At 46.8% G+C, this 27,465-nt stretch overlaps 1 protein-coding gene across 1 annotated transcript in view; it reads left to right on the forward strand.

The window, feature by feature from the left end:
• The window catches only part of pllp (plasmolipin), a 37,877-nt gene extending 11,166 nt beyond the window's left edge, over window positions 1-26,711 (forward strand). Inside the window, exons 2-4 of the mRNA XM_072518398.1 lie at window positions 17,106-17,282; window positions 20,552-20,674; window positions 24,788-26,711. Of these exons, the coding sequence (XP_072374499.1) occupies window positions 17,106-17,282; window positions 20,552-20,674; window positions 24,788-24,907 (420 nt within the window). The 3' untranslated portion in view covers window positions 24,908-26,711. The remainder of the gene's footprint in view (window positions 1-17,105; window positions 17,283-20,551; window positions 20,675-24,787) is intronic.
• Window positions 26,712-27,465: the final 754 nt, after the last annotated feature.

Below are 27,465 nucleotides of genomic sequence, written 5' to 3' on the forward strand. Positions count from 1 at the left end.
ATAGTTAATTATTAAAGGATGCCAGTTGTTCAATAGACACTTACACTTCTGCCTAAGTGAGTCAGAGAATGAGAAATAGGAATTTCAAAATGTCAGTTATCAGCTAACAAAGGTGTGTTGAATACTCTCCTGTGCCACATTCCTTCCTTGTATGGACTTTGAAACCAATTGTGTTTCACTGAAGTCTGGGAACAGCAAACTTACTTGCAATGCAGTCACCCTGTGTTACAAGGCTGACTAAGCCTTCTAAATAGCTTTATGCGTATAAGGGCAATTGTTTTGTTTGCAATTAATGTAATTTTATTTACTCCAGGCAAGCATCAATTCTATAACCTTATTTGCTGACCCCAAATATGTGGTCCCATGACTTGGAATGTACCATTCTTATTAATTGCCTGCCAGAAGAAATGAGCAATCATTTGAAGTTACAAAGTATTAGTTTCCAGAACACACACCTTTCGAAGTGACAGATCAATGCCAGTGTTTAAGCTCCACATGAACTTACTTCCACCCCTCTAATGTAACACACTACTTCGTTCTCCCTGATGTGCTCATCAAGTTTCCCCTTAAGTGCATCTGTGCTATTCATCTCAACTGTTCCCTGTGGTAATGCGTTCCACATTCTAACAATGTCTATGTAAAGAAGTTGCCTCCTATTGGATTTATTAATGACCATCTTAAATTTATGGCTCTTCATTCTGCTCTTGGCCAGACGTGCAAGCATCTGTCCACCCCATCAAACTCTTTCATTATTTTTAAGGCCCAATCAGATCACCCTTCAGCCTTCTGTTTTCTGGAGAAAAAAGCCCCAGCCTGTTTAATCTTTCCTGATGGGTATCACCTCTCCATTCTGGCATCACTCGGCTGCTTCTACATCTTTCATAGGTACGGAGTTGAGAGCTATTCAAAGCATTCCCGTGTGGCCTAACCCAAGGTGCTTGTCATCTGGAAAAGGACTACAGTGGCTTATTTGCTTTTTATGGCCTCATTAACCTGTGATGCTATTTTATCCACCGCCACTTCCAATGCCCATCTTCCTCTGCACCATCTGGACACTTACTTTCCCAAAGTTTATGGCCGCCTTCCTACCAAAATGTATTTCCTCACTTTTACTTGTATTAACATTCATTCATGATCATTCTACAAATTTAGTAATCCTGTATTTTTATTTTGCAGTTGTTGTTCTCTATATTAACCATGCCCTCTAAACTGCTGTCAGTCACAATTTTTGAAATTGTACTTTCAATTCTGGACTCCAAATGGCTTTTGTAAATGGTGAATAACAATGGTCCAGCACCCAGCCTTCACTTCCTGTCACTTGCCAATCCAAGTAACTACCTTTAAACCCCTGACTGTCTGTTTTGTAACCAATGCTGTTAGTTCTACTACTAATCCCCTGACTCTACATTTTCTGACCTTAGTAATGAGTTTACTATGGGGTATCTTGAGCAAACGCTTTTTGGAATCCAAATATATTGCATTTGCTGAGGTCCCAAATTCAATCCGGCCCTGGGTCACTGTCTGTGTGGAGTTTGAACATTCTCCCCGTGTTTGCGTGGGTCTCACCCTCACAACCCAAAGATGTGCAGGTTAGGTGGATTGACCATGCTAAATTGCCATTTAATTGGGGAAAAAAGAATTGGATACTGTAAATTTATAAAAAGAAAAACATTGCATCTAGTGTAATGATTCCCAACTGGTGTGTTGCGAGAAGGGTGCAAGTATGCCACGGCCGCCAACATTCCTGTACGTGTGCCTTTGCATCAAGCCACCCGACCAAGTCCCAACCCTTTCTCAGCGACCGCCTGGCTCCCACAGTAGTTGCAGCTTGAATGCTGTGTTCAAAATCTGTTCTTTTCCCAACAGCTGCTGCTGTGACCCCCTCCCCTATCCCTCCTCAGTTAGCATAGCAACAAACTTGAGGTGTTTGTTATAAGCACAAAGGAATCTTTAGTTGAAAGCAAGGTACAAAGATCTTTCATTTCCCCCTCCTTGCAGCTGTGCCGAATTCTGGGACCAAATATCAAATTCAACGGATAGTCGGTCGACCTACTTGATTTTTCACTCACCGGTGACTGGTTCGCCTGACAGTGAGCAACTTATCGTTCATTGGCAGTTTTTTTTTTAACATGCTTCATTTGCAATTCGTTGGAATAAAGCAACATTTCCACAGCATGTTTCCTATTCTGTGCTTTGAATGAACTTTATTCTGAGTGGGCAATGTACACTGGTCATGTCGTGAAGGGAGGGTGCAAATGCTCCCTGCGTGTTGATGATGGGAATTGATGGAGCTGGTTTGTATTGGACGGAATGTTTTCGACAAGCAGGAGTGTGGAGCTATTGTTGAGCTGCTTTGTGAAAATCAGAACATGGTAAAACGTAGACTGGTCTGGGGAAAGGATTATCGGTGAAGCTCGCAAGCGACCTGCATCTTTGATTTTGAAAAGGTGAGTGTGCTCCTGCTCCAGTTTGAGCCTGGGGTTGGGGGGGAAACTGGTGGGACAGACCATGGTTTCAGACAGAATGTATAGTTTAATTAAAGTGTATTCAACAATACCAACAGTAAGATGGTGGGGAAATATATGCACCTGTATATATTCTAAAGGTCAAGTCGCCATAGTCCCAGAATACCATAGGCTGCTTTCCCATTTGAGGAGGAGTGCTGTTGCTGGTGGTTTAACCCGAGGATCACCACACCTCTGGCGAGTATTCATGTATTTATTCTAATACCTTTCAGCTAATCGTCTTCATACACTCGTAAAGCAAGGTAGCAAATATTATGGATGAAAATTCCAATAGCACAATACTCCTTTTGGAGTTCTTGCACCTAACTTATCATACTGGTTTTTTAAAAATCCACAATCTTGGTAAAGTATGTCCACAATCTTGGTAAAGTATGTAATCATTATCTCTTTTTAAAAAGATTTTTATTCTCCATATTTTCATCCTTTTCACCATTATATAAAAAAAAAGAAAACAAAACCGAACAACCCAACTATATAAAACCCAAAACAGGTCATAGAATAAAAATGAAGCAATCCTTCTCGCCCCTCTAGAATTCAATGCGTAGTCATTATCTAATATTAAATATAGTGGACATAGTTTGGCACACAGCAGGGATATATAACCGAATTACAGAGTGTAACAAAATGATGCCAGTGCAAACCGTATTAAGAGAATAAAAGATATGCATCTTGTTGAGGACAAATTTTATACCTCGCATGCACAAAATGTAAGTAGTTGTTTTCATATAGTGTGGGCATCAGTTATATTCCAATGCGACAATATGTTTTTTCTTAGTATTGGTTGGTGTATAGTCATGTCTAATACCTATTAGCATTTTAACTGTAATTATTGTTGCACTGGATATAACAGCTTTGAATTAAACTGAAGTTCAGTCCAAGTGCTGTTTTAAACTGTGCACACACGCACACCAAGTGGCCACGCACGCAATGAGGAAACACTTGATGTGTTGTGGATTGCTAAATTGTGGCGCACCCTCTGCCGGCCCCTTGATTGGCCACTGTTGGTTTGCTACTACATTCTGGGGTGTTCATGAGCAATCGATTCAGCTGAAAAAAAGTGCGTATGCTGTGGAATTGTCGCAGTGAAATGTGCCGTGTGACTGAAAAGGTTGATACCACTGATCTTGTGTTATACGTTTCCTGCTGTTACTTCAAAGTATTCAATATTGGATAGGGATCCAGACTCAACATTAGCTCCGTGTTCTCCCCACGGATGGTGTCAGGCCTGCCGGGATTTTCCAGCATGTTCTGTTTTTGATTCAATAAAGTTGGTCATTTACGATCTTCCTTTTGGAATTCCGTGTTATATCTTCCTCTGGTGATCTTGTGGAGCAGTGGGTAGCATTCCTGCCTCTGAGCCAGATGCTCTGGGTTCAAGCCCCACTTCAGGACTTGTTTTTGTTTTTTAAAACAAAAACAATTTAGAGTACCCAATTTTTTTTTTTCCCCCCAACGGTCAATTTAGTGTGGCCAATCCACCTATCCTGCACATCTTTGGATTGTGCGGTTGAGACCCACAGACACTGGGAGAAGGTGCAGACTCCACATGGACAGTGATCCAGGGCCAGGATCAAACCAGGGTCCTCAGTGCCATGAGGCAGCGGTGTTCCCACTTCAGGACTTGATGGCCATGGAAGATGCATTCATATTGCAGCCAAACATTGTAATTATGATCCTGTAAACCATTCCAATACACCTGCTAGCAGGAGAATTTCCTGGTCAGCTATACTGCAGAAGGCAATGGGAAACCACTGCAGTATTTTGCCAAGCGTAATCATGGACCAATCCAATGGAAGTCCATGATTTCCAATGCCCCCTTAGGGCATGGAATCTGAAACATGAGATGTTTCTCTATTGGATCTTTGAAGGATTCCACGCTAAGTTAATTAGAATAAGTCCAAGGACAATAGAAATAGGAATCACACTAGCTGCCCCGGGATTTCCCTCCTTTTTTAGTTTTTAGCTGATGTCTCATGTTTATTTAACTAAGCTGGTTTCAGCTTTTCTTCATCTGCCCTCATCTTCCAACAACCTTTCTGTTGGTGTACTTGTTTATAAAATGAAAATGGATCCCTCCTGATGGATGATTAAAATTTTAGAAAGACATCTGCTACCTGTTGGAGAGGCTGCAACCTACAATGAGCTCTCCAACGAATAAATATTGTTGCGTTAAATGGGAGGGCTCAAGTGACATGGCATCAAAGTATCTGGCATAATGAGTTTTATTTTAAGTAGCAGTTGAACAAGTGCTCCAACTCCAATGTCTTGTGTCTGTTGTCTTTGTAATGGAGCTTTGTATAGTGCTTCCAGTCATGCTTGAACTGGGAATTATTCAGTTGGAAATATCCTTGTGGAAGGTCAGGAACCCTTAAGGGGGGGGGGGGGGAAGATGACAGGGAAACCTGATCTTCACTGAAGCGTGTCATCTTAGTAAACATCTGTAAGATCTTAAAACAGTTGGCACAATAAGCACTGATGTTCAGTGTCACTATACAGGCCCATCTGTTTTTGCAAATCTGTTTGTATTTGATCCACGCTTCATTATTAAATTCAACAACAAAGTTTGTGTTATGCACTCTGCGCAAATGCCGGAAGCTTGGAGAACAGGTGCTACCCCCATATTGTTGCATTGCCATTGACCAATGCAGGCATGCAATAATGTATAGGAGATGGCAACATGTAGCACATTAGCATTAAAAAAAATAGCTCTTGACTTCCGGGTGCGGCGATGACCAGCTAAGTCGCACGTTTCGGCAGCTCCCGTTGAAACTGACTTTTGGGCTCTTATTAGGAGCCCCAACGGCAATTTTTAACGGCCAAAAACATTGTGCGGTGAAATAGGAGGGAACCCCCCCCCCCGGATAAATATGGATAAAGGAGAGGATAGCGGCCGGATTGCAGTGGATCCACTGGAGCAGCGGCATGGAAGGGAAGCTCGAAGCAAGATGGTGTTGGAAGGTGGCTGTTTGGTATGGGGCCGGGAGCAACAAGAGTTCCTGCGGCGCTGTGTGGAAGAGCTGAAGAAGGAGGTGTTGGCCCCGATGCTACAGGCTATTGAAGGGCTAAAGGATGCGCAGAGGACCCAGGAGTTTGAGCTTCGGGTCGTGAAGGCAAAGGCTGCGGAGAATGAGGATGAAATACAGGGCTTGGAGGTAAGGACAGAGACGCACGAGGCACAGCATAAAAGGTGTGTGGAGAGGTTGGAAGCCCTGGAGAATAACTCTGAGGAAGAATTTAAGAGTCTTGGGTCTACCCGAATGCACAGAGGGGGCGGACGTCGGGGCATATGTGAGCACGATGCTTCACTCGCTAATGGGATCGGAGGCCCCGACGGCCCTTTGGAGGTGGCGGGAGCTTATCGAGTTCTGGCGCGAAGACCAAAGGCAGGAGAAATACCTCGAGTCATAGTGGTGAGGTTTCACCGCTACAATGACAGATGGTTCTAAGATGGGCGAAGAAAACACGGAGCTGCAGGTGGGAGAACGCGGTGATCCGCGTGTACCAGGATTGGAGTGCGGAGGTGGCGAGAAGGAGGGCAAGTTTCAACCGGGCCAAGGCGGTGCCCCACAAAAAGGTTAAATTTGGAATGTTGCAGCCGGCGAGACTGTGGGTCACACACCAAGGGAAGCACCACTACTTTGAGACGGCAGAAGAGGCGTGGACATTCATAGTGGACGAGAAGCTGGAATAGTCTGGCGAGAGAAAAAGCTTCTGTAATAAAGCGGTGGGGTAATTATGTGGGAAGGGGGGGGGAATTTTTTCAATCTTTCAATTTTGTAACTTTTCTCTCTTCCCCTCGGGGGAGTATGGGGAACTGTGGGCGCCGGTGGGAAACGCGGGCTATGGTAATTGTGGCGGGGACGCAGGAAGGAGGGCGCACAATGAGGGGCCGAGGACAAACGGGAAGCTGAGGTCAGCCAGAGTTTGCTGACTTCTGGGAGCAACATGGGGGGTGCAACTACGCTAGAAAGGGATCTAGCGGAGCGGAGGGGAGGGGGGGGGGGGGGGGAAGAAAGTTAACTGGGTTGCTGCTGCTAAGGGGAAGGGGGAGCTGTTATGGGGCGGGGTGGTCGGGACGGGAGAGCACCGTCGGTGGGATATACGGGTACGTGGGAACCGGGTGAGGAGCTGGGTTAGAAAAGGGGATGGGGGGGGGGAAAGAGCCCCCCAACCCGGCTGATCACGTGGAACGTGAGAGGGCTGAACAGGCCGATTAAAAGGGCATGGGTACTCGCACACCTAAAGAAATTAAAGGCAGATGTGGTCATGTTGCAGGAGACGCACCTGAAACTGGCAGATCAGGTCAGACTACGTAAAGGATGGGTGGGGCAGGTGTTCCATTTGGGCTTCGATGCGAAGAATAGGGGGGTGGCTATTTTAGTGGGGAAACGGGTACTGTTTGAGGCAAAGACCATAGTGGCGGACAGTGGGGGTAGATATGTAATGGTGAGTGGCAGATTGCAAGGGGAGGCGGTGGTTCTGGTGAACGTATACGCCCCGAATTGGGATGATGTAAACTTCATGAAGCGTATGCTGGGGCGTATCCCGGACCTGGAGGCAGGAAAGCTGGTAATGGGGGGAGACTTCAATACGGTGCTTGACCGGGAGGAGGCCGGCAGCGGCCAAGGTGCTTAAGGACTTCATGGAGCAGATGGGAGGAGTAGACCCCTGGAGATTTATTAGGCCTAGGAGTAAGGAGTTTTCATTTTTCTCCCATGTTCACAAGGTGTATTCACGGATAGACGTTTTTGTCCTGGGAAGGGCACTGATTCCGAAGGTGACAGGGAGGGAGTACATAGCCATAGCCATTTCGGACCACGCTCCACATTGGGTAGATCTGGAGGTAGGAGAGGAAAAGGAGCAGCACCCATTCTGGAGATTGGATATGGGGTTGTTGGCGGATGAGGGGGTGATATGGGGTTGTTGGCGGATGAGGGGGTATGTCTAAGGGTGAGGGGGTGTATCAAAAGGTACCTGGAACTCCATGATAATGGAGAGGTCCAGGTGGGAGTGGTCTGGGAGGCGCTGAAGGCGGTGGTCAGAGGGGAACTGATATCCATAAGGGCCCATAAAGGGAAGCAAGAGAGCAAAGAAAGGGAGCGACTGTTGAGAGAACTTCTGAGGGTAGAGAGGCAATATGCAGAGGCTCCGGAGGAGGGACTGTACAGGGAAAGACAAAGGCTACATATGGAATTTGACCTGCTGACCACGGGCAAGGCAGAAGCACAGTGGAGGAGGGCACAGGGAGTACAGAATGAGTATGGAGAGAAGGCGAGCCGGTTACTGGCCCAACAACTGAGGAAGAGGGGAGTGGCGAGGGAGATAGGTGGGGTGAGGGATGAGTAAGGTGAGATGGAACGGGGAGCGGAGAGGGTGAACGGGGTGTTTAAGGCATTCTACGAGAGGCTGTATAAGGCTCAGCCCCCGGAAGGGAAGGAGGGAATGATGCATTTCCTAGATCGGCTGGAATTCCCGAAGGTGGAGGAGCAGGAGAGGGCGGGACTGGGAGCACGGAGTGAGGTGGAGGAGGTGGTAAAGGGGATTGGGAGCATGCAGGCGGGGAAGGCCCTGGGACCGGATGGGTTCCCGGTGTAATTTTATAGGAAATACATGGACCTACTGGCCCCGCTTTTGACGAGAACCTTTAATGAGGCCAGGGAAAGGGGGAAGTTGCCCCCGACTATGTCGGAGGCGACGATATCGTTACTCTTAAAGAAGGAAAAAGACCCGCTGCAATGCGGGTCTTATAGGCCTATTTCCCTCCTGAATGTGGATGCTAAGCTCCTGGCCAAGGTGATGGCGACAAGGATAGAGGGTTGTGTCCCGGGGGTGGTCCATGAGGACCAAACCGGGTTCGTGAAGGGGAGACAGCTGAACACGAATATACGGAGGCTGCTAGGGGTGATGATGATGCCCCCGCCGGAGGGGGAGGCGGAGATGGTGGCGATGGACGCTGAGAAAGCATTTGACAGTGGAGTGGGACTACCTATGGGAAGTGTTGAAGAGATTTGGTTTTGGAGAGGGGTTTATTGGATGGGTACAGCTGCTATATAGGGACCCGGTGGCAAGTGTGATCACGAATAGGCACAGGTCCGATTACTTCTGTCTTTATAGAGGGACAAGTCAGGGGTGTCCCCTGTCTCCGTTACTGTTTGCATTGGCAATTGAGCCGCTGGCCATAGCACGGAGGGGCTCTCTGAAGTGGAGGGGAGTATTCAGGGGAGGAGAAGAACACCGGGTATCATTGTATGCAGATGATTTATTGCTGTATGTTGCGGACCCAGTGGAGGGGATGCCTGAGATAATGTGGACACTCAGGGAGTTTGGGGAATTTTCGGGGTACAAATTGAATATGGGGAAGAGTGAGTTGTTTGTGGTGCATCTGGGGGAGCAGAGCAGGGGAATAGATGATTTACCTCTGAGGAGGGTAACCAGAAATTTCCGGTACTTGGGGATCCAGATAGCCAGGAACTGGGGAACCTTACACCGGCTTAATTTAACACGATTGGTGGAACAGATGGAGAAGGATTTTAAGAGATGGGACATGGTGGGCAGGGTGCAGGCGGTCGAAATGGTAGTCCTCCCGAGATTTCTTTTTGTGTTCCAGTGCCTCCCGGTGATGGTTAAGAGGGCTTTTTTCAAAAAAATTGAGAAGAGTATTATGAGCTTTGTGTGGGCTGGGAAGACCCCGAGAGTGAGGAGGGGTTTTTTGCAGCGTAGCAGGGATAGGGGGGAACTGGCACTGCCGAGCTTAAGTGATTATTATTGGGCTGCCAATATCTCAATGGTGTGTAAGTGCATGGGAGAAGGGGAGGGAGCGGCGTGGAAGAGACTGGAAATGGCGTCCTGTAAAGGAACCAGCCTACAAGCATTGGCGACGGCGCCGTTGCCGTTCTCCCCGAAGAAATACACCACAAGTCCAGTGGTGGTGGCAACGCTGAAAATTTGGGGGCAGTGGCGACGGCATAAGGGAATGACTGGTGCCTCGGTGCGGTCCCCGATAAGGAATAATCATAGGTTTGTCCCGGGGCGAATAGATGGGGGATTTAGAACATGGCAGAGAGCAGGGATTGTGCAACTGAGGGATCTGTTCCTAGACGGGACGTTTGCGAGTCTGGGAGCGCTGACGGAAAAATACGGGTTGCCCCAAGGGAATGCATTTCGGTACATGCAACTGAGGGCTTTTGCGAGGCAACAGGTGAGGGAATTCCCGCAGCTCCCGACGCAGGAGGTGCAGGATAGAGTGATCTCAGAGACATGGGTGGGGGATGGTAGAGTGTCAGATATATACAGGGAAATGAGACGAGGGGGAGATCATGGTGGATGAGCTGATGGGAAGAAGAGCGGGGGGAAGAGATCGAAGAGGGGCTGTGGGCAGATGCCCTACGCAGAGTAAACTCTTTGTCCTCGTGTGCCAGGCTTAGCCTGATACAACTCAAGGTCTTGCACAGGGCGCACATGACCGGAGCAAGGCTCAGTAAATTTTTCGGGGTAGAGGATAGGTGCGGGAGATGCGCGAGAAGCCCAGCGAACCACACCCACATGTTTTGGTCATGTCTGGCACTGCATGGGTTCTGGGTGGGGGTGGCAAATGTGCTTTCGAAGGTGGTGGGGGTCCGGGTCGAACCAAGCTGGGGGTTGGCTATATTCGGGGTTGCAGAAGAGCCGGGAGTGCAGGAGGCGAGAGAGGCTGATGTTTTGGCCTTTGCGTCCCTAGTAGCCCGGCGAAGGATATTGTTAATGTGGAAGGAAGCTAAACCCCCGGGCGTGGAGGCCTGGATAAATGACATGGCAGGGTTTATAAAACTGGAACGGATAAAGTTCGCACTAAGAGGTTCGGCTCAAGGGTTCACCAGGCGGTGACAAAAATTTTTGTACTGTTTTGTTTGGCCGAAAAATTTGAATAAAATATATTTATAAAAAAAAAAAAAAAAATAGCTCTTCCACCACAGTGTAAATCCACAAAATATCAGAACTGTTAAAATCAATGTTGCAACTATGAGGGGATTTTCCACATCTGGTTTATTGGCCTAGTAATCATCTACATAAACTTCCTGTATGTTAACAACAATAGAAGAGATGAAGGACTTGATTTGCATCCACGAAAACTTATTCATATTTGTGGTCTGAGGGGGAGGAAACACCTGATGTTAAAAGATAATGTCTTGTTAGGACCACATTTAAATACAACCTTGGGCAGCGCAGTGGGTTAGCACTGCTGTCTCACGGCACTGAGGTCCCAGGTTCGATCCCGGCCCTGGGTCACTGTGCATGTGGAGTTTGCACATTCTCCCCGTGTTTGCGTAGGTTTCGCCCCCACAAGCCAAAGATGTGCAGGCTAGGTGGATTGGCCACAATAAATTGCCCCTTAATTGGAAAAAATGGATTGGGTACTCTAAATTTAAAAAAATAAATACAATCTGGAGTTTGGGCGGTGCCTCACGGCGCTGAGGACCTGGGTTCGATCTCGGGTCCCTGCCCGTGTGGAGTTTGCACTTCTCCCCGTGTCTGCGTCGGTCTCACCCCCACAACCCAAAGATGTGCAGGGTAGGTGAATTGGCCGCGTAATTGGAACAAAAATTATTGGGTACTCTAAATTTAAAAAAAATAATAGTAATACAATCTGGAGAAGACTCTCAACATAATCAAAAGTCTTGTGTTGGTATTTAGTGCATTTGAAAGTAAATCAATTAGAAGTAAACTATTTTTTAAAGTTTGCATTTCCCCTCTCTCGAATATCCTGATCCTCAGTTCTAAGCTAGTAATGGTGATTTTGACATGTGCTTCAGGCTGGATTGTGTAAGGGGCAGAATGAAATGAAAATAGTTGGTCCATTCAGAGGGAGGGTACAGTGCTCTATGGTACCTCAATTTAAGTGCTAGTCAAACGATTTGATTAAAGGGGACATCACATTTTGGCCACCCCATCATCCACACACAAGCATTTTCCAGCAGAGAACGGGTTTAAGTGGGAAACCCCGATTTGACTTTTGCCTCATTAGCCATTAATGCTTGTAATGCCTCATACTGCTATCCTCGCTGTGATATAGATTGGGCTAATTTCTGCACTTTACCAATTGATGCTGTTGCAGTCTAAGGAACAACAATACCTTGATGACATAGGATTACATTTCAAGAGACCTTTTGTCGTGACAAGGGAAGCTTATTGAAGCACGTCATGCACTATGACAACACATTACAAGCCTAATGAAAATTGCAACACTGAGGCCAGTGTTTTCACTGCAGCAGTTTGACAATAGAAATGCAGGAGTGGAGGAGAAAGGATCAGTCCTTAAAATAACAAGGCACAAGAATCAAACTGTTCTTTCTGATGAAGTATTTATAAACACCAAATGCTTCATTTAGGGCAGTTTTAAAATGTTGTGTCTTGTGTCTGCCAAAGTCAGTGACTATAGATGCTGTCAGTCCTAAGCAACAATAGGCTATTTAACCAAGGTGGGGGGAGGGTACAGACTCAATGGGCCAAATGGCCTGCTTCTGCACGGTAAGGATTCTATGGAAATCATTGAGTAATATTGAAAAAGAACAGTCAATTGTTCCTGACGCTAATTACATTCGAGCACAGATGCAATGTGACCTCAAATTAAGAGGACATATCCTAATGAATGCTTTCTATTTTGCACAAACCAATCGCTTTTAAAATGCAGGAAGTGGGGGCAAAAAGGCCATGTTTAAATGAATAAGATTCAAATTTAAACTACATACTAGAATGCATTTCCCTGATAACATTTTGTACTAATCTGGAATCCATGATCACTTTATTTTACAAGTGGAAGGGGAGGAAATTTAGACATTGGCGGCACATTTTACTGCTGACCGCGGACTCTACAAAAGGTCACTGCCAATTGGGTCAAATCTGCTCTGGAATTGGTGATGGTCTCTGATCAGACCTGTACTGTACCTGGAAGGAAGAGTTCTGATAGGCAATTATACCCTTAAGTAGCAGAAGACTATGTGCTGGACTGTGGAGTGGGCACTTGCTTCATCAGCTTGGACTGGGAGAAGGCCTTTGACAGAATATTGCACACCTAATTATGAATGTGTTCTCCAAAATGGGGTTTGGGTAGGGACTCCGCAGTTGGATCAATCGGTTGGAATTTCATCGACCTGGAGTCCAGCGAGGCTATTCCCTGTCTCCCTTGTCTTGTCTTGTTTGGCGTGTGCCATATCAAATGTTATGTACAATCTATCAGGAAGAGGGCTGAAAATTGTGGGCAGCAGAGGCCCTCTGATCAAAGCCCACCTGTACATGGACGATGTCGCTGTCTTCTGCTTGGATCTAGTGTTGATGCACAGATTGAGGAACTGCAACCAGTCTGAAATAAAAACAGAATATTCTGGAAAAACCCAGCAGGTCTGACACATTCTGTTTTTCTTTCCGATTTCCAGCATCTGCAGTATTTTGCTTTATCATAGAATTTACAGAGCAGAAGGAGGCCATTCAGCCCATCGAGTCTGCACCGGCTCTTGGAAAGAGCACCCTACCCAAGGTCAACACCGCCACCCTATCCCCATAACCCAGTAACCCCACCCAACACTAAGGGCAATTTTGGACACTAAGGGCAATTTATCATGGCCAATCCACCTAACCTGCACATCTTTGGACTGTGGGAGGAAACTGGAGCACCCGGAGGAAACCCACGTGCACACGGAGGATGTGCAGACTCCGCACAGACAGTGACCCAAGCCAGAATCGAACCTGGGACCCTGGAGCTGTGAAGCAATTGTGCTATCCACAAGGCTACCGTGCTGCCCCATTATGCAACCAGTTCAAATGAGCCTTGGGAGTCATGGCAAATCACACCGAGTGAGGCCATGTTCTTTGGGCACAGTAAGAAGTCTTACAACACCAGGTTAAAGTCCCACAGGTTTGTTTCGATGTCACTAGCTTTCGGAGCGCTGCTCCTTCCTCAGGTGAATGCAGAGGTCTGTTCCAGAAACACATATATATAGACAAATTCAAAGATGCCAAACAATGCTAGGAATGCGAGCATTAGCAGGTGATTAAATCTTTACAGATCCAGAGATGGGGTAACCCCAGGTTAAAGAGGTGTGAATTGTATCAAGCCAGGACAGTTGGTAGGATTTCGCAGGCCAGATGGTGGGGGATGAATGTAATGTGACATGAATCCCAGGTCCTGGTTGAGGCCGCACTCGTGTGCGGAACTTGGCTAGAAGCTTCTGCTCGGCGATTCTGCGTTGTTGTTGTCCTGAAGGCCGCCTTCAGGGCGCGCGACGACGCAGAATCACCGAGCAGAAGCTTCTAGCCAAGTTCCGCACACACGAGTGCGGCCTCAACCGGGACCTGGGGTTCATGTCGCATTACATTCATCCCCCACCATCTGGCCTGCGAAATCCTACCAACTGTCCTGGCTTGACTTGGACTTTAACTTGGTGTTGTAAGACTTCTTAGTGTGCTCACCCCAGTCCAATGCCGGCATCTCCACATGTTCTTTGGGAGCAGGGCTAATCAATCCTTTGTCCCCTTCACCATCCAGTCAAATTGCCCCCCAAGGTGTTGGTGATAGGGTTCAGATAGGCCAGGATGTACACTTAAAAACTGGAAGGAGCACGTTGCTAAACTGGGAACGTGGGAGCAACACTCCCCCCTCCGTTGCAAGTAAGAACCTGGTCATCAGGTGTGAGGTGCTCTTAGTGTTGTCTTATGTAGTGTATGTCTGGCCCATTCCTCACATCTACACCAGGGTGATCACCCGAGCCGTCTTCTGCTTAACCTGGAAGTTTAAAATGGACTGAGATTGCAGGGTCAAGGTGTAAAAATCACTCTATAAAGGGGGAGGGAAAGACATGCCCAACATTGCCCTTATCCTGGTGGCCACCCTTTGTGTGCAGTTATGTCAAGCTATGCAATGACCTTGGGTACACACACACCCAAGTGCTGAGCTTCCTTGTTTTTGTGAAGAATGGGTTACGCCATGTTATTGTGAAACTTTCAAAGCAGTTGGACTGGGTCATGCTACTTGTCCATCGTGAAGGGTTTATGCAGAAAATTCACCTTTGACCGTCAAGTAATGGTCTGCACTTAACGTCCAAGAGGCCCTGCAGGAGATGGGAGATCCTGTTGGATTGTTCCCTGAGCAGACTTTCGAAGCGATTTGGAAGAATGCCTCATTGCCAGATCATTTTTTTTTTTTTAATGTTTTTATTTGCCATATTTTCATTTTCCATACCAAAAATAAGAAAACAACAAAACAACCCCAACAATGTAAAACCTAAAACATCAACTCGTAATTCCAGAACAAAACACAAACAACCAACAAGGCCCCCCCCCCCCCCCCCCCCCACAAGCATTTAATGGCAACTATCTCCCAAAAGTGCATGGTAAACAAACCCCAAGAATTTCAGAATCTTTCCTTCGCTCCCTCAACTCCAACTTCACCTTCTCCAGGGTCAAAAGCTCATGCAGGCCCCCCCCCCCCCCCCGCCACGCTGAGGCACAGGGCGGAGAAGCTGACCTCCACCCCAGCAGGACCCACCTACGAGCGATCAGTGAGATGAATGCTAAAACGTCTATCCCCACACCTTGGACTGGTCCCACACCTCAAAGATTGCTTCTGGGGGAACCAAGCTCCACAACCATATGCAACACCCAGAGAAATTGCTAAATACCTTCTGCCAATACCTTTCCAGCTTCAGGCAGGACCAAAACACATGAACATGGTTTGCGGGGTCCCTCCCATATTACTCCCCAATATCTCCACCCCCGCAAACAGCCAGCTCATCTTTGATTTTGTGAGTTGCGCCCTATACACATCCTTCAATTGTATTAGCCCCAACCTACCGCACGAGGTTGAGGCGTTCATTCTTCGCAGCACCTCACACCACAGTCCCTCTTCCATTTCCCCCCCCCTACAAGGACACCCTAGCCTCATCCCGAATCCTCCCATAAATCGCCGATACCACCCCATTCTCCAACCCGCCGACGGCACCGCTTCCAACAGTGAGGAGCCTGGTGTTATCAGGAAGGTTGAGAAAACCTTCCTTGCAATATCACAAACCTGCAGGTACCTAAACCCATCCTCTTGCGCCGACCTGTACTTCTCTCACAGCTCCTCCAAGCTCGCAAATCCTCCAAGCCCCCAAGAAACATCTTTAATTTCATTAATCCCCCTCTCCTCTTATTTCTGAAACCTCTCATCCATCATCCCTGGCCTAAAGTGCCATCTAAACTGCCTCCAGATCAAAGTGGCAGCCACCACTGGACTCACCGAATACTTACCTGGAGCCATCGGGAGCGGTGCCTCAACCCCGACCCCCTTACATGAGCCCTCCTCCATCATAACAGCCACACCTTCTCCACATTCACCGGTCAGTAATAGTACAGTAGGTTTGGGAAGCGGACACCCCCCCCCCCCCCCCCCCCCCCCCGCCCCAGCTTGTATCGCCAGATCTTTCAAGCAAGCACCAAGACTTAGTTTGAATCTGGTGAGAAAGACCATCTCAATTAGATCCTCTGATCCTACTTACTTTGGAATCTCTTCCCTCCGCACATTGCCCTCTAGGTGGTGGAGGAAGCAAATACTGTCCCCCCCCCCCCCCACCTTTTGTGGGATGTGCCCTTGCATAGAAGGCCTGGAGAGAGAGAGAGAGAGAGAGATGCTGTGGTTTTTGCCAAGGTTAATTTCCATAACACAGGATGGCATTGACTTGTCTAGTTTTAATTTACACAAAGCTTGGCAGTTAACTGTTCCCTAGTACATTGTTCATGGCTATGCCTCCGCCAATCAGATTCCACTTGCCAATCAATCAGCACCCTCTTCTCGCAGTATAAATTGTTGTTTCTTAAAGGTTTTGACAGCAAGTCTCATTATTTTCAGCAATTCTCAAGTTCTATACTACCAAGCAAAAGAAAATGAGCCCTTGCTATTTCCGGCTTTGTGTTGAGTGTCGCCTATGGCTCCGTTATAGAAGGCTATGGGTTCAGTCCCATTCCAAAGACTTGAGACCCGGGTTCGATCCTGGCCCCAGGTCACTGTCTGTGTGGAGTTTGCACATTCTCCTTGTGTCTGCATGGGTCTCGCCCCCACAACCCAAAACGATACGCAGGAGAGATGGATTTGCCTCACTAAATTGCCTCTTAATTGGGGGGGGAAAAATTATTGGGTACTCTAAATTTAAAAAAAATTCCAAGACTTGAGCATATAATCAAGGTGAAACCCCCCTATGCAGTACCTGAGGGAATGCTGCACTATTAGTGGTGTCTTTCAGACAAATCGTTAATCCAAAGTGGACGTAGAAGGTCTTTTAACACTGTTTTGAAGGAAAGCAGGGGGGTTTATTTCCAGTGTCTTGGCCAACATTGGTGCAACTGCCATTGTTCCTAAAACACATTTATCTGGGCATTAGCTCATTGCAGTTTTGCAGGAGTTTGCTGTGTGGAAAGTCGTTGTGTTTCTTAGCATAGTGACTACATCTCAAAAGTACTTAACTGACTGTGAAGCATTTAGGGACAGACTGTGAACATTTAGGGACACCTTGAGTAAAAGATGCTATGTAAACGCATATATTTTTTCTAAATGTTTTATTTTATTCTGTGCAGGTTTTTGGTTTGTTGGTGTGGGCGTTGATTGCTGGTTCAACAATCTCCACTGGTGATGGTGCCTTTGGATGGGTGATCTTTGTGGCCATCTTCCTATGGATACTCACCATTGTTATCTTTATCTTCTACTTGTTGAGCCTGACGCCTAAACTGCCTATGGTGCCTTGGCTGCATCTGGTAGGTTGAATTTCTTTTTCAAAAAGTAGCAAATCCATATAAATGGTACTCCCGGTATAAGTGAAACAAGTGGGATCTGCGACTACAGTGAACAGGCAGCAAGTCACCCAGCAATTTACTTCAGTTAATCGGTTCCCGAGATTCAAATTCCCACCGCCATAAAAGTTAATTTCACCAAAGTAGTGCTAGTATGTGACAGTATTGCGGCTAAACTCACTTGTTTCTCCGTGTCATATTTTCTTGGAAAGTAATTGGTGAAGGATCAAGATGGCGATATGAGGAGATTTTTGATGCATAAAAATGATGCACCTGAAATTGTGGAAGAAGCAGATTCAGTAGTAACCTTCAATAGGGAATTGGATATATACTTGGGGGAGGGGGAAGTTGCAGGGCACTGGGACTAATTGGGTAGCTCTTTCAACGAGCCAGCACAAGCACAATGGGCCAAATAGCCACCTTCACTGCTTAGTTTTTATGATTCCAAATGATTTTATTTTCTGTACTCTGATTTATCGTACAAAGCCCATGTTAAAAAAAAATGTTCTTACTGTGTAGTGGAGCTTCATACTCTTTGGGGTTTTTGACCTTTCAGTAAATCACTTTTGAGCCCCAGATGGAGCCTTTCCATTTCAACTACATCCCTTGATAACTTGTTTTCCTTCAAGATCTAGTCAGTCTCTCAACAATCCCATGCTTGGCTGAGGGAGTGGTTGGAGAATTGCACCACAACCCCATGTTGTTGTCATTACAATTGTTCTTGGTTATATATTTTTTAAGCTGTGTGGTACGTTACTTTTGTAATGTACAGAATATAAGATGTGCTGTACTCAGCACTGAGCGAGGAGTGAACTTTACAACCCAGCTCCTGGGTGGTTATGGAGATCGAATCTCAAGATGGAATGCAGTTGGGCTTTTATCACACGTGTAGCTGTACCAAGTGTCCTTCCATAGAAAGGCCTCTAGACCTCAACAAATTGCAGAGCAACCAATCTACTGAGTTGGATTATTTAGATTTGCGTATCCAATTAAGTTCTAAGTCAAAGATTCCTATTCAATATGTGAAAATGAGCAGGATTCTTTATCATTACATTCGGTTGTTGTCAGACTTTTTGTTCAAGTTATTATTATTTTTTTTAAAATCAAACACCGATCCTCAAAATATAACTCCCAATAGATGAGTTTTCTTCCCCTCTGAGATGAAATGTTACATTAACAGAACCTGAAGCTTGCAGCTGGAAAAGATGAACGACCAAAAAAACAAAGTGGGCATCATGGAAATCTGGATATAAAATTTGCTTCATTGCAGGCTGTATTAATCCAGTTTCCAAATCCTCTGCAAGTTATTTAATACATAGGTGCAGAATCTAAAAGCTTACAATTATGTTTTAACCCTTCATAAACTTTCTTGAAATTGACACTTCAATGGGTGTTAACCTCAGTGGGACCAGAGTGTCGCCTGGTCTTGTCCGCTCCGGATCCTGAGGTGCAGCCATCAATATGGCAAACTTCAGGCTCTAGCCTGTACCTTTAAACTCTGGATTTATTGAGAGAGGTTTCATTTTGAGATTTCCCTGACATGCATGCAGAATGGCTGATCTATTAGGTGATCAAAGCAGCAACTCCTATGACAAGGTATATGACTGTTTTGCCTTCCGACTGAAATAAGACATAACAAAAAGTAATTTTCTTTTTCAACATCAGAGTCTTCATAAATCTTGGCTAAAATGTATGCATTAAGCTCCGGTTATGCCGAGTTAGATGATCTGAGCTGAGACAAACATGAGGCCCAATGGTGAAGGTAGGAGGCATCATAACCTAGCCTAATCCTATGGTTGAACAGTCCATCTAGGTTCATACATGAACGAAGACCCATTTGGGAAAGGGTTATTTGTGAACACGTTTACAGCAGGAGGTAGCACTACATGAGATAAGGAGTACAACTGGGGAGGATTTTTTGGAGTTAAATAATTAAGGAGGCAGTGGCATAGTAGTATTGTCAATGGATTAGTAATTCAAAGACCCAGCAGGGGAATGTTCTGGGGAGAAGGGTTCAAATCCCACCAGAACAGATGGTGAAATTTGAACACCATCAAAATCTGAAATTAAAAGTTGATGGCCATGAAATTGCCCCACCTGGTTCATAATAAAAACGCATCTGGTTTGCTAATGTCCTTTACCTGGTCTGGCCTACATGTGGCTCCAGTTTCACGACAACAATCTCCCTCAATGTCAGCAAAATTAGGGAGCTGAGCAAAGTTTCGTGTACACCCGTCTGCATAAATGGTGCTGAGTTGGACATGGTTGACAGCTTCAAATTCCTAGGTGTGCACATCACTAACAATCTGTCCTGGTCCGCCCACGTCGACGCTACAACCAGGAAACACAACAGCGTCTATATTTCCTCAGGAAACTAAGGGAATTCGGCCTGTCCACATTGACTCTTACCAACTTTTACAGGTGCACGGTAGAAAGCATCCTATCTGGCTGCATCACAGCCTGGTATGGCAACTGCTTAGCCCAAGACCGCAAGAAACTTTAGAGAGTCGTGAACACAGCCCAGTCCATCAGGCGAACCCGCTTCCCATCCATTGACTCTGTCTACACCTCCCGCTGCCTTGGGAAAGTGGGCAGTATAATCAAAGACTCCTTCCACCCGGGTTATTCTCTCTTCCAACTTCTTCCACCGGGCAGGAGACATCCGGGCAGGAGACACAAGTCTGAGAACACGCACTAACCGTTCAAAAACAGCTTCTTCACCTTTGTTACCAGACTCCTGAATGACCTTCTTATGGACTGAACTGATCTCTTCACACATCATCTCTATTGGGTAGTACTACACGCCGTCTGCTCACCCGATGCCTGTGCCTATGTATTTATGTATGTCCTATGTTTTTTAATGTATGGAATGATCTGTCTGGGCTGTACACAGAACAATACTTTGCACAATATACCTCGGTACATGTGACAATAAATCAAATCAAACAGTTGACTTTAAATGCCCTCTGAAGTGGCCTAGCAAGCCATTCATTTTATTAGGGATGGACAATAAATGCTGGCTCAGCCAGTGATACCCACATCCCATGAATGAAAAAAGTGACACTCCACAAGACTTGAAAATCTCTGCTTCCCTTCATTATCCCTTAACTTTAAAATCCCAGATTTTAATTTTGCATTTGTGACACAGGCAGTCTTAGAATGAGAAAGAAATATGTTAAATGTGTTTATTGCAGCGTGTGAGGCAACTTACATATGTTTCTCACTCTCCGTAGAGTCTATATTTTAACTTGGGTGCTACAGTTTTGTACTTAACTGCCTTCATTACCAATGCATCATCAGTTGACCCAACGTCTATTAAAGGGTCTTACAGATATAACAACCGAGCGGCTGCTGCGGTGAGTGTTTACACATATTTTAAATTAACTTTAGCCTTTCAAATGGTATTTAAAATCATTCAAAATGATAATTCAAAATTGTGAGATGTATATAATACTCATTCAAATGTTGATCTTGATTGGATACGCAGTACTTGTTCATTTATTTCCTGTTCATGCACAATCCAGCTGAATGATCAGCATTTGAACTGACTGAAACACTCTTTTATTATTTCTGATGTAGCTGTTTTCTAAAGCTGTTAAAGTGAACAGGAAATGAGTGGTGATTTTCAGTTTGCATTGAGTCAGCAGGACCAGTCACACGTGAGATTTGAATGGAATTGGCTGTATTCCCTCTTGTCGCAAAATTCAAAATTGTTACAATGTCTCCTGTATCCACCAAATGAAGCAGCATTGCCTGTGGAAACACCGATCACCTCGGCAGAAATAATTTCTTGTGCCGTTTATTTAACAGTTTTTCTTCAAATTTTAAAATAAAATAATGGATGTCTGCTACATATAGCAACCTGAATAATTCTTCATTAGATTATTAAAATTTGCATGTCCAATCAAGTCCTGAGCCAAAGATTCCTATTGGATATGTGAATATAAACAAGATTCTTGATCATTGTTTTTTAAATGCTTTTATTAGCAATATTATATACATTGCTGTTCGTTTCTGTTTACTGTACAGTACACAGACTTTTATTATTTACACTTTGTCGCCGACTGACTTGGCATGTGCATCCCAGGTGTTCTTTTTTGTTTTTCCTTTTCAGTTTTCCTCTCTATTAGTTATTGTTGGCCTCGAATAGGTTTTGGAACCGGCCGACAAATTGCCCCCATGCAGTAAGGAAGCCTTCCTCCGACCCTCGGATGGTGTATTTGATCTTCTCCAAGTGGAGAAAGTCCGATAGGTCTGCCAGCCAGTCTGCAGCTGTGAGTGATGTTGCTGATCGCCAGTCGAGCAGGATTCTCCGGAGTGTGATTAGGGAAGCGAAAACTAGGGCGTCGGCCATCTTCCCCATGTGTAACTCTGGCTGCTCTGATACCCTGAAGATTGCCACATTAGGACATGGCTTCACCCTCACCCCCACAACCTTGGACATTGCCTCAGAAAAGACTGTCCAGAACCCAGCCAGTTTGGGACAAGCCCAGAACTGGGTGCGGTTGGCCGGGCCCCTCTGGCACCGTTCACATTTGTCCTCTACCTCCGGGAAGAACCTGTTCATTCGGGTTCTGGTCAGGTGTGCTCTGTGCACCACTTTGAACTGCAGTAGGCTAAGCCTTGTGCAGGAGGAGGTGGAGTTGGCCCTGCTCAGTGCTTCGCTCCAGAGTCTCCAACCCAGTTTGTGTCCCCCCCCCCCCCCATATTTCCGTCTGGTCTGGTCTAATGGTGTTTGGACTCTGTCCAGTAGCTGTCCATATATTTTCCCGCAGAGTCCCCCCCCTTAACTGTCCGTGTTCATCAGGTCCTCTAATAGTGTGGTATCTGGGGGCCCTGGGATATCCTACTGTCTCTTTGCGGAGGAAGTGTTTTATTTTCATTGTCTCATTTCCTCTCCTGTTGGCAGTTCCCATTCCTCCATTAGTTCGTTTAGCGTCGCTAGTCTGTTTCCTCTGTAGAAGTCCTGAACTGTCAGCGTTCCCCTGTCTTGTCTCCATTTAAAAAAAAAAAGTGGTGTCTAACATGACTGGTGGGACCCTGTTTTCCGCAGATGGGGGCCCTGGGGGACATCTTGGTCAGCCCAAAGTGCTGTCTTAATTGGTTTCTCGTTTTCAGTGTGGCCGCTACCACTGGCCTGGATGTGTATTTTGGTGTGGGGGAGGGGAGTGCTGCCATGGCTAGGGCCTGGAGGTCGTCTCCTTGCAGGAGGCCTCCATCCGCACCCACTCCGAGTTGGGTTTGTGTACCCATTCCCTCACTCGCTCTGCTGTTGCTGCCCAGTGGTAGTATTGCAGGTTTGGCAATCCCTGGCCACTCTTAATTTTCCTCCTTTTGCGGTGTTGGTTTGGGGACTCTTAGATTCTTAGCCCCCCTCCCAACACACACACACATGCCCTGATTAAACTGTCTACGCTTTGGAAGAAGGCCTTGGGGATGAAGATCGGTATGGATCTAAACCGGAAAAGGAACCTCGGCAGTACGTTCATTTTGACCTCTGCATTCTCCGTGGGAGTGTCACACCTTTGCAGGTCCGCTTTGACTTCCTCCACCAGGCTTGTCAGGTTCTGCTTGTGGATCTGGCTATTTGGATCCCCAGTATCCGAATCTATTTTAAAAGGGAGCCCCTCCAGCTCTGTCCCCCCATTTGGGTTCACTGGGAATGCCTCACTCTTGCCCAGGTTGAGTTTGTAACCGGAGAAGGTTCCAAACTCTTTCAGGATCTGCAGGATTGCTTTCAGTCCTTCCTATGGCTTAGAGTCGTGTAGGAGCAGGTCATCCATATAGAGTGAAACTGTGCTCTGTCTCTTCTTTGAAAGCCCTTCCAGCTTTTCGCGTCTGGCAGAGCTATCGCCAGGGGTTCGATTGCTCGGGCAATCTGGGGACAGTGGGCTTCCCTGCCTTGTGCCTCTTTGTAACTGGAAGCACTCCGAGCTGGTGGTGTTAGTTCGAACGCTCGTCTTGGGAGCATTGTACAGGGGCTTCACCCAGGCGGTGAATCCTGTTCCTACCCCAAACCGTTCCAGTACCTCCAGGAGGTACTTCCATTCGAGAGTCGCAGGTCTTTTCTGCGTCTAGGGAGACAACCGCCTCTTGTGTTCTCGTCCGGGAACTTGTTCTGAATTTCCCAACAGAGGAAAACCAATGGTCGGCAACCTATAGTTTTGGAGCCACATGCCGTGCTCTCCAAACGTCTCATTTGGGATCTCTTACCTGTTCCAGTCGGAACGCGTTAATATTTTTAGACTTTTTACATCTCAAAAGTGCTCTAAATAACCCTGTTTTTGAATAGTATAACCCACTCCATGGTTATAGGGTTATGCCTTTGGTTCAGGGAGGAGGTTTTGCAGTTGTGATCATTATTGTTTTTAATATAGTTTTAAACTATAAATTAATCCAAATGTGCTATTCAAAACTATTTTATCGCAATTAATAGCTGAAGAAATGGTCTTAATTATATGCATTTTAGTTTAAATTTATGATACTAACACAATTATTTCAAGAAAAACAACATGCATTAATTCAGGTTTGGGACTATTTTGATTTTAATTCTTTCTAATGATCATAGAAATTCAACATGCATTTTATTTATCCAAATTATGCATTCTACCAAAAACACTTTGCAATTTGTGATTGGCAATTTTCTTGTGGTTCCCAGTAGTTGTTGTTTAGGCAATTCTTCTGATGAAGGCCTCTTATGGTGGCACAGTGGTTAGCACAGCTGCCTCACGGCGCAAAGGACCTGGGTCTGATCCCGGACCTAGGTCGCTGTCTGTGTGGAGTTTGCACAATCTCCCCGTGTCTGCATGGGTCTCACCCCACAACCCAAAGATGTGCACGGTAGGTGAATTGGCCACGCTAAATTGCCCCTTAATTGGAAAAACAGAATTTGGGACTCTAAATTTTTTTTTTTAATGTTGATGGTTCTGGTCTATCCGACTGAATATCTGTCATTTTATGCATCTCGATTAGACCACCCTTCAACCTTTCAATAGGACATTAAAAAACCAAGTTAATACAACTTCTCATTAAACGTTTAAGGTCATGGAAATTATTCTGATGCAATACTTATGTCAGAATTAACAAGCTTTACTGGTAGATCTAGTTCAGTTTTTACCCCTCCCCCATCCTTAAGCATTGACTCACTGGCTTGTGATTTTAGTTCCATGGAAACCTGAAGCTCTCTGGTGGCCTCATCTAAATTGCCATGTGTGTTTGTGAGCCCAGACAGTGAATGGACATGAGCAAACAGTACGATAGACCCCCCCCTCACTTACTTTCCACCAGGAACATTCATTATCTTTTCCAACTTCCCCGCACATTTTTCCTTTGCTTCATTCGTCTCCCAGCGCAAGTCAGCAACTTCAGGAGAGATGGGATGGCAGGTTGAGAGTCGGTAGGAGGGGGAAGAAGAGAAATCTGTCGACTGTGCTGGACATGTCTAATGACATAATGTGCTTTTTCCACAGTTCTTTGCAGGTGTAGTGATGATATCGTATGGAGTAAGCACCTTCCTCTACTTCCTGTCATTGCGAGGGCGTGGTAGCAATGCCGCAACAAGCCAGGCCACTGGCAGCAATTCCGCATAGACTTTTTCAACAAGGCGAAGGTCATGACTTATTCCGTTTACACACTGAAATGATGAGCAGATGGGGCTGTCTCGACTATCTTCAAAAGCACACTCGTATTCCAGCTCCATGTTCGGGTTGGTTACAACCTCCACATACACTGCAGTTACCACGGACCAGAATAATTCATCCAGAGTTATTATTTTGAATTTCTTTTTGACTCTTCTCTTTTGACCGTATTGCAACCTTTCTTGTGATTTGACCCTCTAATATTCCCTCTATAATACGGACTTCACCATAAGTTCGCCACTTTTTAGCCTTGCTCAAGAAATTACACGGAAGTAAAATGCATCACAAACACCTCAAAAGCATCGACCTGCACAACAATCCTGAATGTTGTTTGAATTTCGTTGGGGTGGGGGGTGTCGTGGTGGTGGAAGGAAACAGTTGACCACCTGATCACTTTCCAGTGGCATTTGCTGCTAAGTGTTTGTTTGAGTGGATGTTAAGTGAGGGCTCAGCTGTGATTTTCTTTGTCAAAGAGCCTGCTAGTGCCCAGTATTATAAGTTTATAAATGGAACTGTTATCTCAGAATGCCAATACTTTCAATTCAGAATGGAGAGCATTGAAAATCCAACTCTGCTTTCCACAGGAAACGGGTACAATCTGTGTCATAAAAGCAGTGCAACTTAATAATTTAATACAGCATATGTAAGGTTGAGAATGTGTCTTCCCACTTGGTTTTTATCAGAGGATGATGTCTCCTCTGCTCTTACTCTTCCTTAAAGCCTGACGTGCTACTCTCCTTCATCTCCACCAAAGACACAAGTCTCTCCAACAGCGAAGAAGGGGGCATCACCGGCAAAGACGGGAAAACATTATTTGCAAAGTTATGCAGTTGCAAGTGTCTATTCGCGCAAAAGCTCAAATTTCCTTACCAACTACTCAATGCTCATAAATCGACCCTCGCATACAATTCTTTCATTACAACAACCTCCTCCTCTTCCCATCCCCGGAATCTACCATCTACCAGATTCCGAGAATACGTTCCCCGGAGAAAAGGATAAGGTCGCCGTCACCAGCGCCCGCCGCTGTGATTTACTTAAGAAGAACCCGATTCATCCGTCCCCACTCCTCTTCCGAATCCCCATACCATTCCAGCAACTCCTTACCGTTCGCCGCCAAATAATAATGAAAGAAATTTGGTCAAACCAGCAACCCGACCCCCACGCCCTGACTGCCAATCCCACTGGAGAACCGATTTCCGGATCCTGATTAAGTTCTCAGTCAAAAGAACCGCGAAATCAGTCTACATTACAGTCTATCAGTTACAAAGAGGTTTTTTGTAACAATATCGGTAAGCACTGAAATAAAAACAGTAAATGCGGCAGGATATTCATCCTCACCGATTATATTCTGCCCCCCAGAGGAAGAGGGTCGCTGTGCCATATCTGCAATTCTCCCTTTCCCTAACCCTTCCCCTCTCGCCCCCGCAGACCCTCCGTGATGCCCTTCCTGGTGTGTGACCCCCTTCTCCTTGTTTACCCCCTTAACCCCCCTTTCTTTTCTCCCTCCATCGGTTTCAACCGTGTTCTTTCAGTGGATTGGGGGGGTGCCCCCCCCGCTCCATCTCTCGTGGTGGGGGGGGGGGGGGGGGGGAGTTCCCCCCTCCATCTCTCTTGGTGGGGGGGTTCCCCCCCTCTCCATCTCTCTCCGTGGGGAGGGGGGGGTTTCCTCCCTCTCCATCTCCATCTCACTTGGTGGTGGGGTTCCTCCCTCTCCATCTCGCTCCGCGGGGGGGGGCGGTTTCCTCCCTCTCCAATTCTCTCGGTGGGGGGGGGGTTCCTCCCTCTCCATCTCTCTCGGTGGGGGGGTTCCTCCCTCTCCATCTCTCTCCGCGGGGGGGGGTTTCCTACCTCTCGGTGGGGGTGGGGGGGGGTTCCTCCGTCTCCATCTCTATCGGTGGGGGGGGCCTCCTCCCTCTCCATCTCGCTCGGTGGGGGGGGGGGGTTCCTCCCTCTCCATCTCGCTCGGTGGGGGGGTTCCCCCCCCTCTCCAACTCTCGCCGTGGGGGGGGGTTCCTCCCTCTCCATCTCACTCGGTGGGGGGTTTCCCCCCCCTCTCCATCTCTCTCCGTGGGGGGGGGGGGTTTCCTTCCTCTCGGTGGGGGTGGGGGGGTTCCTCCCTCTCCATCTCGCTCGGTGGGGGGGGTTCCTCCCTCTCCATCTCTCTCCGCGGGGGTGGGGGGGTTTCCTCCATCTCTCTCGGTGGGGGGGGGTTCCTCCCCCTCCATCTCGCTCGGTGGGGGGGGGGGGGTTCCACCCACTCCATCTCTCTCGGTGGGGTGGGGGGGTGATTTCCCCCCCGCTCCATCTCTCTCGGTGGGGGGGGGGGGTGGTTTCCCCCCTCTCCATCTCTCTCCGCGGGGTGGGGTGGGGGGGGTGTTCCTTCCTCTCCATCTCGCTCGGTGGGGGGGGGGTTCCTCCCCCTCCATCTCGCTCAGTGGGGGGGGGGGTTCCACCCACTCCATCTCTCTCGGTGGGGTGGGGGGGTGATTTCCCCCCCGCTCCATCTCTCT

The sequence above is a fragment of the Scyliorhinus torazame genome, chromosome 10 (genome assembly GCF_047496885.1).
Source record: "Scyliorhinus torazame isolate Kashiwa2021f chromosome 10, sScyTor2.1, whole genome shotgun sequence".
Lineage (NCBI taxonomy): Eukaryota > Metazoa > Chordata > Chondrichthyes > Carcharhiniformes > Scyliorhinidae > Scyliorhinus > Scyliorhinus torazame.